The 18367-nt window shown below is 45.6% G+C and overlaps 1 protein-coding gene across 1 annotated transcript in view; it reads left to right on the top strand.

Moving 5' to 3' along the window:
• The window catches only part of GTF2E2 (general transcription factor IIE subunit 2), a 120743-nt gene that overhangs the window by 62104 nt on the left and 40272 nt on the right, over positions 1-18367 (top strand). Inside the window, exons 4-5 of the mRNA XM_063919421.1 lie at positions 7367-7474; positions 12841-13023. Of these exons, the coding sequence (XP_063775491.1) occupies positions 7367-7474; positions 12841-13023 (291 nt within the window). The remainder of the gene's footprint in view (positions 1-7366; positions 7475-12840; positions 13024-18367) is intronic.

The raw sequence follows: 18367 nt of genomic DNA, 5'->3' as shown, positions 1-18367 counted from the left end.
ATGTGTGATGCACAGCGGAATATTTGCCGACTGGCATCAAGTCTAAGTGCGTTGTCCATTTCTACCAGTAGAGGGTTATGGACACGACAGTGGTCAGGTGATGCGGATTCCAAACGGCATTTGGAAGTATTGCCTTATTAAGGGGAGGAGTTATTTGGGGTCGGTCTTTCAGACCTGGTGGCCACGGCAACAGCTGGGAAATCCACGTTTGTACCCCAGGTCGCCTCTCAACATGAGAAGACGCCGTATTATCAGGCGCAGTCTTTTCGTGGGCAAGCGGGCAAAAGGTTCCTCATTTCTGCCCCGTGACAGAGGGAGAGGAAAAAGGCTGCAGAAATCAGCCAGTTCCCAGGAACAGAAACCCTCTCCCGCCTCTGCCAAGCCCTCAGTATGACGCTGGGGCTTTACAAGCAGAATCAGGCACGGTGGGGGCCCGTCTCAATGAATTTCAGCGCGCAGTGGGCTCACTCGCAAGTAGACCCCTGGATCCTTCAGGTGATATCTCAGGGGTACAAATTGGAATTCGAGACGTCTCCCCCTCGCCGTTTCCTAAAGTCGGCTTTACCGATGTCTCCTTCTGACAGGGAGACAGTTTTGGAAGCCATTCACAAGCTGTATTCCCAGCAGGTGATAATCAAGGTACCCCTCCTGCAACAGGGAACGGGGTATTATTCCACACTGTTGTGGTACCGAAGCCGGACGGCTCGGTGAGACCGATTCTAAATCTAAAATCTTTGAACACTTACATACAGAGGTTCAAATTCAAGATTGAGTCACTCAGAGCAGTGATTGCGAACCTGGAAGAAGAGGACTACATGATGTCTCGGGACATCAAGGATGCTTACCTTCATGTCCAAATTTACCCTTCTCACCAAGGGTACCTCAGGTTTATGGTACAGAACTGTCACTATCAGTTTCAGACGCTGCCGTATGGATGGTCCACGGCACCCCGGGTCTTTACCAAGGTAATGGCCGAAATGATGATACTCCTTCGAAGGAAGGGAATTTTAGTTATCCCTTACTTGGACGATTCCCTGATAAGGGTAAGATCCAGGGAACAGTTGGAGGTCGGTGTAGCACTATCTCAGGTAGTGTTGCGGCAGCACGATTGAATTCTCAATATTCCAAAATCGCAGCTGATTCCGACGACTCGTCTTCTGTTCTTAGGGATGATCCTGGACACAGTTCAGAAAAAGGTGTTTCTCCTGGAGGAGAAAGTCAGGGAGTTATCCGAGCTAGTCGGGAACCTCCTATAACCGAGCCAAGTCTCAGTACATCAATGAGATGGTTCTGGGAAAAATGGTTGCTTCCTATGAAGCAATCCCATGCGGCAGATTCCACGCAAGAACTTTCCAGTGGGACCTGCTGGACAAATGGTCCGGGTCGCATCTTCAGATGCATCAGCGGATAACCCTGTCACCAAGCACAAGGGTGTCTCTCCTGTGGTGGTTGCAGAGTGCTCATCTTCTAGAGGGCCGCACATTCAGGACTGGGTCCTGGTGACCACGGATGCCAGCCTGCGAGGCTGGGGAGCAGTCACACAGGGAAGGAATTTCCAGAGCTTATGGTCAAGCCTGGAGACATCACTTCACATAAATATCCTGAAGCTAAGGGCCATTTACAATGCTCTAAGCTCAGCAAGACCTCTGCTTCAAGGTCACCCAGAGTTGATCCATTCGGACAACATCACGGCAGTCACCCACGTAAACAGACAGGGTGACACAAGAAGCAGAAGGGCAATGGCAGAAGCTGCAAGGATTCTTCGCTGGGCGGAAAATCATGTGATAGCACTGTCAGCAGTATTCATTCCGGGAGTGGACGACCTCCACCCGGGAGAGTGGGGACTTCACCCAGAAGTCTTCCACATGTTTATAAAACTCGACAAGTATTGCGCCAGGTCAAGGGACCCTCAGGCAATAGCTGTAGACGCTCTGGTAACACAGTGGGTGTACCAGTCAGTGTATGTGTTCCCTCCTCTGCCTCTCATAACCAAGGTACTGAGAATTATAAGATGGAGAGGAGTAAGCACTATATTCGTGGCTCCGGATTGGCCAAGAAGGACTTGGTAACCGGAACTTCAAGAGATGCTCACGGAGGATCCGTGGCCTCTACCTCTAAGAAGGGACCTGCTCCAGCAAGGACCCTGTCTGTTCCAAGACTTACCGCGGCTGCGTTTAACGGCAGGGCGGTTGAACGCCGGATCCTGAAGGAAAAAGGCATTCCGGATGAAGTCATCCCTATCCTGATCAAAGCCAGGAAAGATATAACCGCAAAACATTATCACCGCATTTGGCGAAAATATGTTGCGTGGTGCGAGGCCAGTAAGGCCCCGACGGAGGAATTTTCAACTAGGTCGATTCCTACATTTCCTGCAAACAGGAGTGTCTATGGGCCTGAAATGGAGGTCCATTAAGGTTCAAATTTCGGCCCTGTCAATTTTCTTCCAAAAAGAACTAGCTTCAGTCCCTGAAGTTCAGACGTTTGTGAAAGGGGTACTGTATATACAGCCTCCTTTTGTGCCTCCAGTGGCACCTTGGGATCTAAATGTAGTTTTTGGGTTCCAAAAGTCACATTGGTTTGAACCACTTAAATATGTGGAGTTAAAATATCTCACATGGAAAGTGGTCATGCTGTTGGCCCTGGCCTGGGCCAGGTGCGTGTCAGAATTGGCGGCTTTATCCTGTAAAAGCCCTCATCTGATTTTCCATTCGGACAGGGCGGAATTGAGGACTTGTCCTCAGTTTCTCCCTAAGGTGGTTTTCAGCGTTTCACCTGAATCAACCTATTGTGGTGCCTGCGGCTACTAGGGACTTGGAGGACTCCAAGTTGCTGGATGTTGTCAGAGCCCTGGAAATATAGGTTTCCAGGACGGCTGGAGTCAGAAAATCTGACTCGTTGTTTATTCTGTATGCACCCAACAAGCTGGGTGCTCCTGCTTCTAAGCAGACTATTGCTCGTTGGATTTGTAGTACAATTCAGCTTGCACATTCTGTGGCAGGCCTGCCACAGCCAAAATCTGTAAAAGCCCATTCCACAAGGAAGGTGGGCTCATCTTGGGCGGCTTCCCGAGGGGTCTCGGCTTTACAACTTTGCCGAGCAGCTACTTGGTCAGGAGCAAATACGTTTGTAAAATTCTACAAATTTGATACCCTGGCTGAGGAGGACCTGGAGTTCTCTCATTTGGTGCTGCAGAGTCATCCGCACTCTCCCGCCCGTTTGGGAGCTTTGGTATAATCCCCATGGTCCTTACGGAGTCCCCAACATCCACTTAGGACGTTAGAGAAAATAAGAATTTACTTACCGATAATTCTATTTCTCGTAGTCCGTAGTGGATGCTGGGCGCCCATCCCAAGTGCGGATTGTCTGCAATACTGGTACATAGTTATTGTTACCAAAAAATCGGGTTATTATTATTGTGAGCCATCTTTTCAGAGGCTCCTCTGTTATCATGCTGTTAACTGGGTTCAGATCACAGGTTGTACGGTATGATTGGTGTGGCTGGTATGAGTCTTACCCGGGATTCAAAATCCTTCCTTATTGTGTACGCTCGTCCGGGCACAGTATCCTAACTGAGGCTTGGAGGAGGGTCATAGGGGGAGGAGCCAGTGCACACCAGGTAGTCCTAAAGCTTTTACTTTTGTGCCCAGTCTCCTGCGGAGCCGCTATTCCCCATGGTCCTTACGGAGTCCCCAGCATCCACTACGGACTACGAGAAATAGAATTATCGGTAAGTAAATTCTTATTTTTTCTTGGCAGGTAGAGGAAGAAGAAAAGGGAAGAGGTCAGCAGCCTCTCCAAGGTCACAGGAGCAGAAATCATCCTCTGTTTCTGCCAGAACCACTGCATGACGCTGGGACTCTGTTGTGGGAGCCCACACCGGTGGGGCCACGTCTAAAACTTTTCAGTCAGTCCTGGAACGGACTTGGACCCGTGGGTTTTACGAATAGTGTCACAAGGGTGAATACTGGAGTTTCCAGGCGTTTTCCCTCACCAATTCTTCATTATTACCGATTCTCCTCCGGACGAGGAGGTAGTATGCGACGCAACACGAGTTGTGTCAGGATCAGGTCATGGTCCTGGTGTACCCTGTCACAATAGGGAGAAGGCTGTTATTCAAGGCTCTTTGTGCTCCCGAAGCCAGATGGCTAGGTCAGACCAATCCTAAATCTGACATCCCTTAATTTCTATTTAAAGAAAGTCAAATCCAAGATGAAATCTCTCAGGGCAGTGAGATCCAATCTGAAAAAAGAATAAAGGTGATCTAATTACATTTTCCTCCGCATCAGATTTAACTGAGGTTTGATATTCAGGATGGTCATTACCAATTTCACCAGGGTGATTGCGGTAATGGTGGTTCTCCTTCTATAGTACGGAGTCACATTTATCCCGTACTGGGATGGTCTCCTGATAACGGCGAGATCAAGAAACCAGTTGGTGCAAAACGTTGCACTCTCCCTGACCGTTCTTCAACAACAGGGTTGGCTCCTGAACTTGCCAGAATCACTGATGGCCCATCGACGTGGTTGTCGGTTTTGGGAATAATACTAGATACTACAGAGTTTTTTCTTCCAGTGGAAAATGCTTTGGAGATCCAGTGTCTGGTCATACAAAGTCTGAGACGAGCAGGAGTGTCAATCCATCAATACATTAGAAAAGATGGTTGCGGCCTACAAGACCATTCAGTTGGCAGGTTCCTTGCCAAGGTGTTCTAGTGGGTCCTGTTGGACGAGGGGTCCGGTTCCCACCTACACATGCACTGGAAGATAATCCTGTTGTCAAAAGCCAGGATTTCGCTCCTGTGGTGGCTCCACACCTCGCACTTACTAGAGGGACGCAGGTTTGGGAATCAGGACTGGGTCGTGGTAACCACGGATGCAAGTCTCCTAGGCTGGGGAGCTGTCACTCAAGGGAAAAGCTTCCAAGAAAAATGCTAAAGTCGGGCAGCCTGCCTTCACATGAATATGCTGGAATTGAGAGCCATTTACAACGGCCTTCAACAGGTGGTACATCTTCTTCAAGATCACCCCGTGCAGATCCAGTTGGACAAGGTAACAGCAAGGCGGAACAAAAAGCAGAGCGGAAATGGCAGAGGTGACGAAGATCCTCCTCTGGGCAGAAAAATATGTAAGGGCTCTGTCTGCAATTTTCATTCCGGTGGACAACTGGGAAGCATGCTTCCTCAGCAGACACGATCTCCGTCCGGGAGAGTGGGACCTCCACCAAGAAGTCTTCGCAGAGACGACAAGTCTTTGGGGAGTTCCTCCAGTAGACAGGATGACTTCTCGTCTCAACGAGAAGCTTCAGACAAATTGTTCCAGGTCGAGAGACCCTCAGGCAATAGCAGTAGATGCTCTGGTGACCCAGTGGCTATTCCGGTCAGTGTATTCCTTCCACTTCCACTGATCCCAAAAGTTCTCGTGATAATAAGAACAAGGGTTTGGGCAATTTTCACTGCCCCAGACTGGCCAAGGAGGGCTTGGTGCCCAGATCTTCAGAAATTGCTCATTAAAAGATCCTGGGCCTTTTCCTCTTCGAGGACTTACTACGGTAGGTACCGTGCGTGTACCTAGACTTGCCGCGGCTACATTTGACGGCATGACTGTTGAGCGCCGAATCCTACCCTGAAAGGGTATTCCCAAGGAAGTCATCCCCACTCTTATTCAGGCCAGGAAAGGAGTAATGTCTAAACATTACCACCGTATTTGGAGAAAATATGTGTCTTGGTGTGAATCCAAGAAGTGTTCAACGGAAGTGTTTCAGTTAGGGCGTTTTCTCCGTTTCCTACAGGCTGGGGGAAATGCAGACTGCAGTTGGACTCCATTATGGTCCAGTTTTCAGCATTGGCAATTTTCTTTCTGAAACTATTAGCTTCCCTTCCGGAAGTTCAGTTTTGCGTGAAAGACGTGTTAAGCGTCCAACCTTCATTTGTGCCTCCAGTGGCACCTTGGGATCGTAATGTGGTGTTGCAGTTCCTTCAATCACATTGGTTTGAACCTTTCTGGAAGGTGGAGTTGAAATTCCTCACTTGGAAATTGGTCATCCTATTGGCCTTGGCATCTGCAAGGCGGGTGTCTGAGTTAGCGGCCTTGTCTCACAAGAGCCCTTATTTGATCTTCCAGGAAGATAGAGCTGAATTGAGGACACGTCAGCAATTTCTACCGAAGGTGGTTTCCTCTTTCCACATGAACCAACCTTTTGTGGTGCCTGTGGCTACTGACGCCTTCACTCAGTCAAAATCTCTGGATGTGGTCAGAACTTTGAAGATTTATGTCGCCAGAACGGCTCAGATTAGTAAAACAGAGGCTCTGTTTGTCCTGTATGCCTCCAACAAGGTTGGGTGTCCTGCTTCCAAGCAGATCATTGCATGCTGGATCTGGAACACCATTCAGCACGCTCATTCCACTGCTGGATTGCCGTTATCGGTATCGGTGAAGGCCCATTCTACTAGAAAGGTGTGCTCATCCTGGGCGGCTGTCCGGGTGGTCTCTGCATTGCAACTTTGCCGAGCAGCTACTTGGTCGGGGTCAAACACATTTGCAAAGTTCTACAAGTTTGACACCTTGGCCGATGAAGACCTTAAGTTTGGTCAATCCGTGCTGCCGAGCCATCCGCACTCTCCTGCCCGTTCTAGAGCTTTGGTATAAACTTCATGGTTCTTGAAGTGACCCCAGCACTAGGACGTATGAGAAAATAGGATTTTAATACCTACCGGTAAATCCTTTTCTCTTAGAGCATGCTGGACGCCCGTCCCAGTGCGTACTGTATCTGCAGTTATTGGTTGTGGTTTCACACAGGTTGTGTTACGGTTTTGTCAGCATAGTGCTGAAAATTCTTCATGCCGTTGGCTTGTTTTCTATTGAATGCCACGTTCTGTGGCATGCTTGAGGTGTGAGCTGGTAAGATGCTCACCGTGGTTTAACAATAAATTCTTTTCCTCGAAATGTCCGTCTCCCTCGGCACAGTTTCCTTAAACTGGAGTCTGGAGGAGGGGCATAGAGGGAAGAGCCAGGTCACACCCTTTGAAAGTCTTAAAGTGCCCATGATTCCTGCGGATCCCGTCTATACCCACCATGGTTTTTGAAGTGACCCCAGCATCCTCTACGGATTAAGAGAAAAGGATTTACCGGTAGGTATTAAAATTCTATTTTACCTTTCAAGGCTTGATTGTGTGCCTTTTTTTTTTTTTTCTTCTTTTTTTTTTGTACCTTTAATCGGGTATCGATGAATGGAAATTGCAGAAGGTTTTAGGAAAAATAAAGTAATGTCTTATGGTAAATGTTGCAAGTCGGGTGTACAAATACATGTAAAGGTTTATAGCGGAGAAATGACTAAACTTTTTCAGCTGTTACTTTGTAACTTTATACAGACGCGGCACCAGCGAGGGGACACACATCCACTGTCACTGGAGGAAATCCTGGATGAAACACAGCACCTTGACATCGGGATCAAGCAGAAGCAATGGCTTATGTCTGAGGTAAAGGTCCAGCCTATTGTCAGTCTTTGCATCGACTACCTATATCCGGCCTGGCCAACCTGTTGTGTTCTCAGCTGTTGTGAAACTACACTTCCCAGCATGCCCTGTCACTCCCTAATTGCAGAACGATGGCAGAGCATGCTGAGACTTGTAGCTTCACAACAGCTGGAGAGCCACAGGTTGGCTGGGCCTGAGTTATATGCTTTAGGAAAGCTTGTAGTCAGATGTATAGATGAGAGCAGACACCCAAACTGAGAACGTGATCTAAACACTATTCAGCCTTTGTGTTTTAATATGAACCAAATGTTAGCAAACAAAATCATAATTACATTACTGTTCTTTTTAGCAACTCTTGCTCAATGCTTTATTGTTTCTGCACAGACTAATCAGCTTTTCTGTAAAAAGCGCACATCTCCCCTATTACACTTTAAAAAGGCATAATTAAATACTTATTTATGCATTTCATCATTTAAAATAAATGAATACACTTCTTCCATGTTTTCTAAACACAAAAGACATTTATGTGACTGAAAGACTGCATATTCCCTACAAGTTCCATTCCTTCTATATAATAATAATAATAATAATAATAATAATGAAACAACTGTTTGTGGACAAAGTATCTCATGTGAATGAGAACTCCTGTGGGCGTAGACCACTCACCTTTCTTTTCTTTGGGTTCTTATCTATTGTGCCTTGGATTGAAAACCACAGTATTGACCTATAGCTCTCCACATGAGCTGATTGTTGGAAAATATTCTCTTATTATGTACTGCTTTCTGGTGACTTCATTTGCCAAGTCTATTTGTGTTTTCTAAAAACATTATTAGTATTTTCCAGCTCTTTAAATAATTATTTTCTGTTTGCCAATTGTTTAGCATTTTACTATTTGAGTTTTCAGTCCCTCAAATCAGTCTATCCTCCGCTGAAAATCCCACTATTTACACAGTGACTGTACTGTCTGTACTGACAACTCGATCCTAAGCAGTAGCGGATTTACCGCTATGTGGACAAATCTGCTGCTTAGGGCCCGGTGGGTCTCGGGTCCGCAGACGGGGCCGAAAAAAGTTGGACTGCAAACTCCACTAAAAATGGCCGCAGTCAGTGCTGTATCTTATTGTTGTGTTGCTCCTGGTGTGTGAGCTGTAATGACATCACATGCATGGAGAGAGGAGCCGGCCTGGGACGCGCACTAGTGAAGAAGAGTGAAGTCTGCTGCGAGAAATATGCTTCATGGAACTGCTGCGTCTGCCTGGATTGCTTTTTTTTCTGTACACTAGTGGTGTGTCTGGGGAGGGGATTTGGGGTGCACCTGGATGAAGGGAGCGGGTTTTGGTGTTCGGCGGCATACACTGATAGGGAGTGGGGGGCTGGGCGAGATGCACGGTGGCAGCATACACTTATCAGGGATCGAGGGAGGGGGGTTGGTTCGCATACAGCGTCTGTTTTGCTATTATCTTGAGCGGCTCCTTTTCTCATGAAGGAGGTGTCCGAGTTAGGGGTTACAATTATGACATTAATCACCACTGGATTCAATTAAAGCCTTCTCTGATTTGGTCCTCTCTTGCAGATTACCCCTTTCCCACTGCTTTAGCTCTGGGAGACTGTATGCATTCTTGTATGCAGGTTGTCCTCACACTCACAGCACCCGCCACAACAAGTTTCCATTCATTTCACTGCTCCTAGCTCAGTGGAAGCCACAGCAGCTTCTTTCATTTCCAGACTTGGGATGCAGAGGCAGGGTGTCACTTCATGAGTTCCTCTCTGCAGGCTTCCTGCATGGTTCTAAACTACACATGGATCTCTCTTCTTTCCCAGGCAAACCCTCTTCTCACCAGAATGCTTCTCCTCTCTCCTTCCCAGACAATCACACACTTTGAAGCATTCCCCTCTACCTAGTGAGCACCCATGGGGATCCTGTTTGGTATTAGCAAAAAAAGTTCTATACTGTACCTTGCAGTTTAGCTTCAAAACTTATAGTTTGGAATTTTTTCAAATTGGAACACATTGCATGGGATGCACTGCAAAGTACAGTTTCATGCTCTACATATTGTACACTCTTGGCACTACCATCAATGCAGGATGTGCAGCAAACTATAGGCCAGGAAGGTGAGGGTGCATGTAGCCGCACACTGCACAGTGTCAGCAGTTCTGCATCCACTACAATTTCAGCTATGCAGTAAAGCTAATGCAGGGTTACACTGTACAGGCGCAGGCACCCATGCAGCCTCAGAAGAACAGTGCAGGGACTGTTGTAGTTTTCTACAGGTGATACTGTTGTAACATGATTGTACTATTATATTAATAATAATGGATTTTACAACACTTATGTGATTACCTGACCGTTTTCTGTCTGAGTGTAATGCAAGTGCAGTTGAAAGACCTCTTGGTCATCTGTTTATTGCTCCCAGGTAATAATAACACGTAAGAATTTACATATAAAAAATAAAATTTATTAGGAATGTGGCCCCAAATCAGTGTCTTGCTTAGGGCCCCATGAGGTCTAAATCCGCCTCTCCTGTACACACTAATTCACATTGACTAACATAGTACATAGCATGGTTGCATATTTCTGTTAATATTGTTAATGCCATTAATGTGTTTCTGTATACTCTATTTACCTGGTTTGCCAGTCATTCCGTTTTTGCTCTTCTTTTTTACAGTCAGGATCTTGGATTTTGTTTGATTACATGATTCTGGATGTAGTTACGTGATCGACGATCACATTACCTCCCTCAACATTCCACACCCTCACAATCCCGACGGTCGGCATGCCGACCAACAGGGACTATACCTACTCGTGGGTGTCCACGACACCCATAGAGTGAGAATAGAACCCGTGGCCTCCGAGCCCACAGCTTGGCGAGCCCACAAGGGCCTTGTTGCACTCGCTCCCCGGATGCAGGCGTTGGTATGCTGACCATGACCGCCGGACACGCAGTACACACCCTATGATTCACTATCAAAGCACTGTACCACCCACTGTTTTTTTTTTTTCTAGTATAGACTGTAAGCTTGCAAGAGCAGAGCCCTCTTCCCTCATATGCTTTTCCTTCTTTCACTTGCACCATCATCTACTCCCCACTGCCTTCAACGGCACCAAGCCTTTGGGTTCTAGTTTTGTTCATATGTTTCTGTATATGTACTTTGTAATGTGCTGCCGACCCCTTGTGGTGCTACGTAAAGGATAGTAATAATGATAGAAAACCCAGTTTCGCTAAGCGATAGGTTCAAACCAGACCAAATAAATGAGCGGCCTCAAATAGGTGCATTTGAAAAAAGAGCTGCACAAATCCTTAGGCTCTATATATGTTGCCGTTTTAGTTAAAAAAAAAAAAAAAAAAAAACGTTACCAAACTGACATCTAACCCTAGTCATTGAAGCCAAACTGGTAGTGAAAAAACTGGGAGGACAAGGAGTGTGGGGTTTCTCCCAATTTTCCACTAACCAGCACTAGTCTTTACCAGCCAGGACTGGTAGAACCGCAGAGGGTGCAATGGGTGTGCTGTTATCAATAATAATAGGTTAATTTAATATTACTAGCTCCCTGCAGGTCCGAGCTAGCCCTGTCATGCCAAATGTTAAGAAGAACCAGGAGTGCAAGAAGACAGGAATTGGTGGTCCGTCGATAAAAAAAGAAATATAGATACAATTTTCTAAGGCAGACTGGAGAAAAGTTTTAGAACACCCTAATTTTTCAATTTTCTCTTAGAATTTATTGAATTGTAGTCCGTAGTAAATTGAAGTCCAGTGAAAACCCAAAGTGGTACAAAGGTAAGCTTATGGAGGTTAAAGAAAAAAAAAAAAAAAAAGTTTAGCAGAAACTAAATATTGTACAGTGCATTATACAAAGGGAACAAGTAATGGGTTAAGAACTTACAACTGTTCTGCAGCATTAAATATAGGTTTGGGAGGGAGGGTTAGGGTTAGGCTGCTAGTGGGGAAGGTTAGGGTTAGGCTGCGGGGAGGGAGGGTTAGATTTAGGCACCCTGGGGAAGGTGGGTTGTTATAGGCTGTGGGGATGGGGGGGTTAGGGATAGGCACCACCAGGGAGGGTTAGGCTGCATGCGGGAGGGTGGTTTTAGGTGTCGGGATCCTGAGCTTTGTCATGCGCTGTCTGTATTCTGACTGTCTGCATCCCAGGCGCCAGGATCCCTATACCATCAGAATCAGCTTTATTGGCCAGGTGTACTCACGTACACTAGGAATTCTTTGTGGTACAATGCATCGCCAAGCAGCAACATGGAGGAAAAAACGTAGCATACATTACAAACATTACACATATGAGTTCATACTGCACATATGCAACTGTACAGTAGACATATTATACATTTAAGACTAAAAACTAAGGCTGCTTGGCAGAGCAGCACCGAGGCAGCCATTTGCGGTGGACCACTAAAGACTGCAAAATGGGCTTATGGACCGATGAATAAAAAATGTAAATCTTTGATTCATCACGCAGAGTTTTTTTATATCATCGAATAGGCAAAAGGATAGTTACTCTTTGTGTGACACCAACTGTTCATCGAGAAGAAATCATTATGATCTGGACCTCTTTTGTTGGCTCTTAAGGTAGCGATCTGCACAGAGTGACTGGCATCCTGAACCAAAAGGGCTGCCACAGCATTTTGCGGTACCATGCAATGCCCTCTGGTCTTTGCCTCAAAGGTCAAGGTTTCACCCTACAGCAAGATAATGATCCAAACCCTACATCCAGGCTATGTCAGAATGGGATCAGTATGATTTGCCGGCCGTCAGTATACCGACAACGGCATCCTGGGTGCCAGTATGCCAGCAGTGGATCGAGCGCAAAGAGTCCCCTTGCGGGCTCGCTCTGCTAGCCACATTGCAGGCTCGGTGGCTCACTGCACTTGCCACAGGTTCTATTCCCAGTCTATGGGTGGGAATAGCCCCTGTGCACCGGGATTCCGACTGTCGGCATTGTCTGATGTCGGGATTCTGGGCGTCAAAAATAAACTGCATACCGTCAGAATTACCTTTGAGGAAAAGGTAAATCATGGGCTGGCCAGCACAGTCTCCAGACTTAAACCTCATCAAACTGGTTTGGGATGAACTGGACAGAAGGGTGAAAGCCAAGCAACCTACAGGTGCAACACATTGGTGGGAACTTCTGCAAGTGAAGGGGAGCATCACATACAATATTTGACATCCATTGTAGAGAGCATGCCACAAGTGTGGTCAGCAGTTATAGCCACACACAGGTGGTTACTTTGATGTATCCAAAACTTATATTCACTTTTTTGACAAAATGTTTATCTCCAATTCTCTTGTCTTGTTGTATGCGTTCATTTCAGTGTAATATATTGTGCAAGCAGTCAAAGTATTTCTATTTGTTCTTTTTTTAGGCTCTGGTAAACAACCCTAAAATTGATATAATTGATGGTAGATATGCTTTCAAACCGAAGTATAACTTAAAAGACAAGAAGGCACTTCTGCGGCTCCTGGACAAGCATGATCAGAGAGGGCTAGGGGGCATCTTACTGGAAGACATAGAAGAAGGGCTTCCCAATGCACAGAAAGCTATTAAGGTATCGGTACCCTCTCTATTGTAATTGATTTTCACATGAGTTATGACATGTAGCCAGTGTTTTTTATTAACCTTATGAAACATGGTTATTATTCTTTAAGTGTAGTGCTGGATACAGGGTCGGACTGGCCCACAGGGGGTACAGGGTGGGCCCCACTGTCTGAGGGCCCACCTTCTCCTCTAAGGATCAAGTTCTAGACTATGCACATGAGTTATACATATGTCTATCATGCATGCACTAGCAGTATTTACTATATATATTCATTAAGGGGCCCATGCACTCTCTAATGGCTAGCCAAAATCTCTGGGGTGGCTGACCACACCCCTAAACAATGGCCTCTACTACTACATTTCCCTGGTTGGCCTTTCTTGCCCCAGTCCGGTGCTAGCTGGGTATGCAGGGGCACTAATATGTTGCACTGTTGCAGGCCTAGGTTTTTGACCTATATCAATATAGGACACGTGGGTGGAGCTTTAGCTGTATGTAGCAGGGTAGTAATCACTTTCTTTTTAACAGCCGTGGAAAGTATGTAATTTACCTCCTGTGGCTCAGTTTTACGATTTAGTGATCAAGTGAGTTGATGCTCAGTGCCAAAGGCAAAATTAGCGGCGGAGCAGCCAGTGCATTGCACCAGGGCTCACTGCTATGATGGGGCCCACACCCATTGGCATTATAATGAATTATACTGACTCATTACTATGCAGCCGTGCCACTGCACCGTAGGCAGTGACAAAAAGCATGCAAATGCGTTCTGGCTGGAGGGGGGGGGGGGGGGGCAAGAGGCCCTCCGATCATCTCTCCCTACGTCTCTGTCTCTTTAGTTACTGCTGCCAATGAGGGAGACATGGTCTGCTCTTGCTGCTGGGCTTGCCTGGGATCTCTTGATGGCCCTGCCACTGAAACACATCCGTAAGACCAGGTCTGCCCCCTTCATGATTTGCCCCATGGCCCTGTCCCCATACCCCATTACCCTGGTATCTCCTGGCCAAAGAATCACGCCTACCCCCTTCCCCCTATACTTTGCTGTCTCCCGGCAAGAAGACCAGGTTTGCTCCTCCATCCATTGTACCCTGTCTCTCCATTGGACAGATAACCTCGTCATGATAAGTGCATGTGAAGGGAGGTTGTAGGAAGTGTTCATGTTATTATATGGAATGCAGTGCAGTCATGTAGTGCAGCGTACAGTATAGGGGGTATGTAATGCATGGATGTGATGTACTGCGGCTTGTAGGTGGGATGTAGTGCAGCGGATAAGGGGATGTAGTGCGGCTTGTAGGGGGGATGTAGTGTAGTGATGTAGTGTGGCATATAGGGTGTATGTAGTTATTTAGTGCAGGGTATAGGGGATGTAAGGTAGTGATGTACAATACTGTGCAAAAGTTTTAGGCAGGTGTGGAAAAAATGTTGCAAAGCAAGAATGCCTTCAAAAATAGAAGTGTTAATAGTTTTATCAGTGAACCAAATGCAAAGTGAATGAACAGAAGATAAATCTAAATCAAATCAACCACCCCTTGCCTTCAAAACAGCAACAGTTCTTCTAGGTATACTTGCACAAAGTCAGGGATTTTGTAGGATTATAGTCAGGTGTAAAATTAACCAGTCATACCAAATAGATGATAATGATAATCCTTTTCATATGTAGGTTGAAATAGTCATTAAGTGAAATAGAAACAACTGTGTAGGAGGATTAAAACTGGGTGAGGAACAGCCAAACTGCTACAAAGGTAACGTATGTCACAGGTCAGATAGACGGTAGTTATACTGCATCAGCAAGGACTCTCCCAGGCAAAGATTTCAGGGCAGACTGTGGTTTCAAGATGGCTGTTTCAGCTCTTTTGAAGAAGCACAAAGAAAGAGGCAACGTTGGGGACCGTAGATGCTGTAGTCGGCCAAGGAAACTTGCATCAGATGAAAGATACCTCATGCTTACTTCACTTCAAAATCGAAAGATGTCCAGCAGTGCCATCAGCTCAAAACTGGCAGAAACCAGTGGGACCCAGATATACTCATCTACTGTTTGCAGAAGTCTGGCCTGAAGTGGTCTTCATGGAAGAATTGCACCCAAAAAGCCATACCTTTTACGTGGAAACAAGGCCAAGTGACTCAACTATGCACAAAAACATAGGAACTGGGGTGCAGAGATTGGCAGCAGGTGCTCTGGACTGATAAGTCAAAATTAGAACTATTTGACTGTAACAAAAGGCAGTTTGTTGGCCGAAGAGCTGGAGAGCAGTACAAATATAAGTGTCTGCAGGCAACAATGAAGCATTGTGAAGGTTCCTTGCAAGTTTGGTCTGCATTTCAGCAAAAGGAGTTTGGGACTTTGGGCCTAATTCAGACCTGATTGCAGCAGCAACATTTCTCATACGTCCTAGAGGATGCTGGGGTCACATCAAGAACCATGGGGTATAGACGGGATCCGCAGGAGACCTGGGCACTTTAAGACTTTTTAAATGGGTGTGAACTGGCTCCTCCCTCTATGCCCCTCCTCCAGACTCCAGTTTAGATCTGTGCCCAAGCAGACTGGATGCACTCTAAGGAGCTCTACTGAGTTTCTCGGAAAAATACTTTTGTTAGGTTTTTTATTTTCAGGGAGACTGCTGGCAACAGTCTCCCTGCTTCGTGGGATTTAGGGGAGAGAAGTCAGACCTACTTCTAGTGAGTTTAAAGGCTCTGCTTCTTTGGCTACAGGACACCATTAGCTCTTGAGGGTTTGGAACACTAGGTACGCCTAGGGGTTCATTCCCAGAGCCCGTCGTCACCTCCCTTGCAGAATACAGGTGAGTAGAAGAAGAAAAGAAGACTTCAGTGACGGCTTCTGAGGTACCGCACAGTGATCGCGCTGCACGCCATGCTCCCACACACAGCGGCCCTGGGTAGCATAAAATCCTCATATGTGACTGGAAAACAAGGGTATGTGTGCCTAGGCACTAAATCCTGACCCCCGCCAGTATAAATATAATAAAAAATAGCAGGGCTGAAGCGCGCCATTAAGGGGGCGGGGCTTAGCCCTCACAGCTCTCATCAGCGCCATTTTCTATGTAGAGACGCTGGTCCTTCCTCACACTACTGTATACATGAAAAACGGGGGGGGGCGGGGGGGGGGGGCACAGTTTATTTGAGGCAATATAAGTTACTTATAAGGTCTGAGGCAATATATAAAGGTTTCAGAATCGGGATTGAGCGCTGGGTTGTGAGCTGGCAAACTTAATCTGTGTCTTCCTGACAGACTTTACTGTGGGTATGTCCCTTATATGCCCGGGGTGTCGGTGGGTGTTCGGTACACGTGTGTCGGCATGTATGAGGCTGAGTGCTCGGCCCACAAACGGCTGTGGGAGTGACCCTGTCGACACCGCCGGCTCTTGATGCTACTTGGTACTTGTGTGTCGACACGTCGGTGGCTGAATGTTTTTCCCAAGAGAAAACGATACTAGGGACACAGTCGGGTGTGGGTGGCCAAGTATGCACCACCATTAACTGACTGGGTAGAAAATTTGCATATCAGAAAGGGCATATATATATGTATATATAGTAAGGTTGAATAACTCTGTGTCCCCAGCACAGACGTAGAAATGTCATGTTCATAGCTATATTTCCCTCAGACCCCTCGGGGTCGCAAAAATTTTATTTTGCCCAGTTACTACTCCCTGATATCGACACGGATACGATTTCCTATGTCGACCATGATGTTTCCTGATTACATCCGCAAGAAAAAAAAAAGAACATTCAATACATGAGCAGTGCACATTAAAAACGTCACTGAGGACTCTGACTGTTCCTGACAGAAGGGTCTATGTGTGGATATATATATATATATATATATATATATATATATATATATATATATATATATATATATATATATACATACACACACACACTTCCAGGTACGGCGGCGCTCGGATATAAATGCTTTTAAGGCAGAAAGTACAACGTTTCAGAGAACTTTATTTCCACTCCGTCATCAGGTAAGACAAACATTTAAAAAACATACCTTAAATAGAATCCCCACCACGAGTGATGCTTGGCGCGCGGGTCCGGTGGGCGGGCGCCCGCTGATGACGTCCGCACTCAGCACAATCCCGCAAAGGCCCACATGTGACCCAGCGTGCAATGTCAGAGGGCGGACGCTCGTTGATGACGTCCGCTCCCATCCTTGCGTCACCATAGCAACCACTGTAATCAAGAAAAGGAAAATACATTATATTTAAAAACGAAAGGACATGACAAAACCTGTGTCAAGGACACTTTAGCAAAACCCACCCATAGATACAATATAGCTGAAAACATCTGGATGTCACGCATAATGAAATATATCACTTCAATCAGGAAATCAAGCTGTAAACCACTAGAGTACATACAAACTCCACAAAAATACAAAAAAAATTCACAATGATCAAAACAATCTACAAAAAACAATGTTGACCAGGAGTTTCATTAAGACCTCTAGGTGAAAGCGTTCCTAGCTCATGGATCCATCGTGCTTCCTTCTGCAGAAGGCGTAGAGACCGATCCCCACCTCTGAGCTTAGCCGGTTCATGGTCTATTATCATGTACTTAAGTGATGCCAAACTGTGGCCAGTACTTAAAAAGTGGCGTGCCACAGGTTGGTCACTATTACCAGAAGTTAGTGCATTATTACCATGGGTGGGTTTTGCTAAAGTGTCCTTGACACAGGTTTCGTCATGTCCCTTCGTTTTTAAATAATATATGTGTGTGTATATGTATGTATGTATGTATGTGTATATATATATATATATATATATATGTATATATATATATATATATATATATATATGCAAAAAAGGAAAAAATAGCGCCACTTGTGGTATGTTAACCTTCACAGTTATGTATAATATATGTCCAAAAATACACTCCCTTGGTACAAAGGGTGTCAGCAGGCCCCTAAATAAAAACAGCAGTGGTAAGCTGCTGTAAAAAGTGTTATAGAAACCAAGAATATGGGCACAAGCGACCAATGGTGTCTATAGTAAAGGAACGTAAAAAGATTTTTTTATATAAAAAGATAGAGCATATTTATTTTACATGAGTAAAAACACTGATATACTGAATATGGGCACAAGCGACCAATGGTGTCTATAGTAAAGAACGTAAAAAGATTTTTTTATATAAAAAGAGCATATTTATTTTACATGAGTAAAAACACTGATATACTTTTATTTAAAAAAATGCTTAAGCATAAGAATTCATAAAAAATGCATAAAAAATACCCGAAAATGTGATAAAAAGAAGAAAAAAATCTAAAAGTACAAGGTACACATCGGTTTGTAATAAATGTGTAGAAAGTGCTTATCTTAGGTTCAGGAGGTTGGTCTGGGAAAGA

This window comes from Pseudophryne corroboree, chromosome 1 (genome assembly GCF_028390025.1).
Source record: "Pseudophryne corroboree isolate aPseCor3 chromosome 1, aPseCor3.hap2, whole genome shotgun sequence".
NCBI lineage: Eukaryota > Metazoa > Chordata > Amphibia > Anura > Myobatrachidae > Pseudophryne > Pseudophryne corroboree.
The sequence above is the reverse complement of the archived record's forward strand: the minus strand, read 5'-3'. Positions and strand labels throughout refer to the sequence as shown.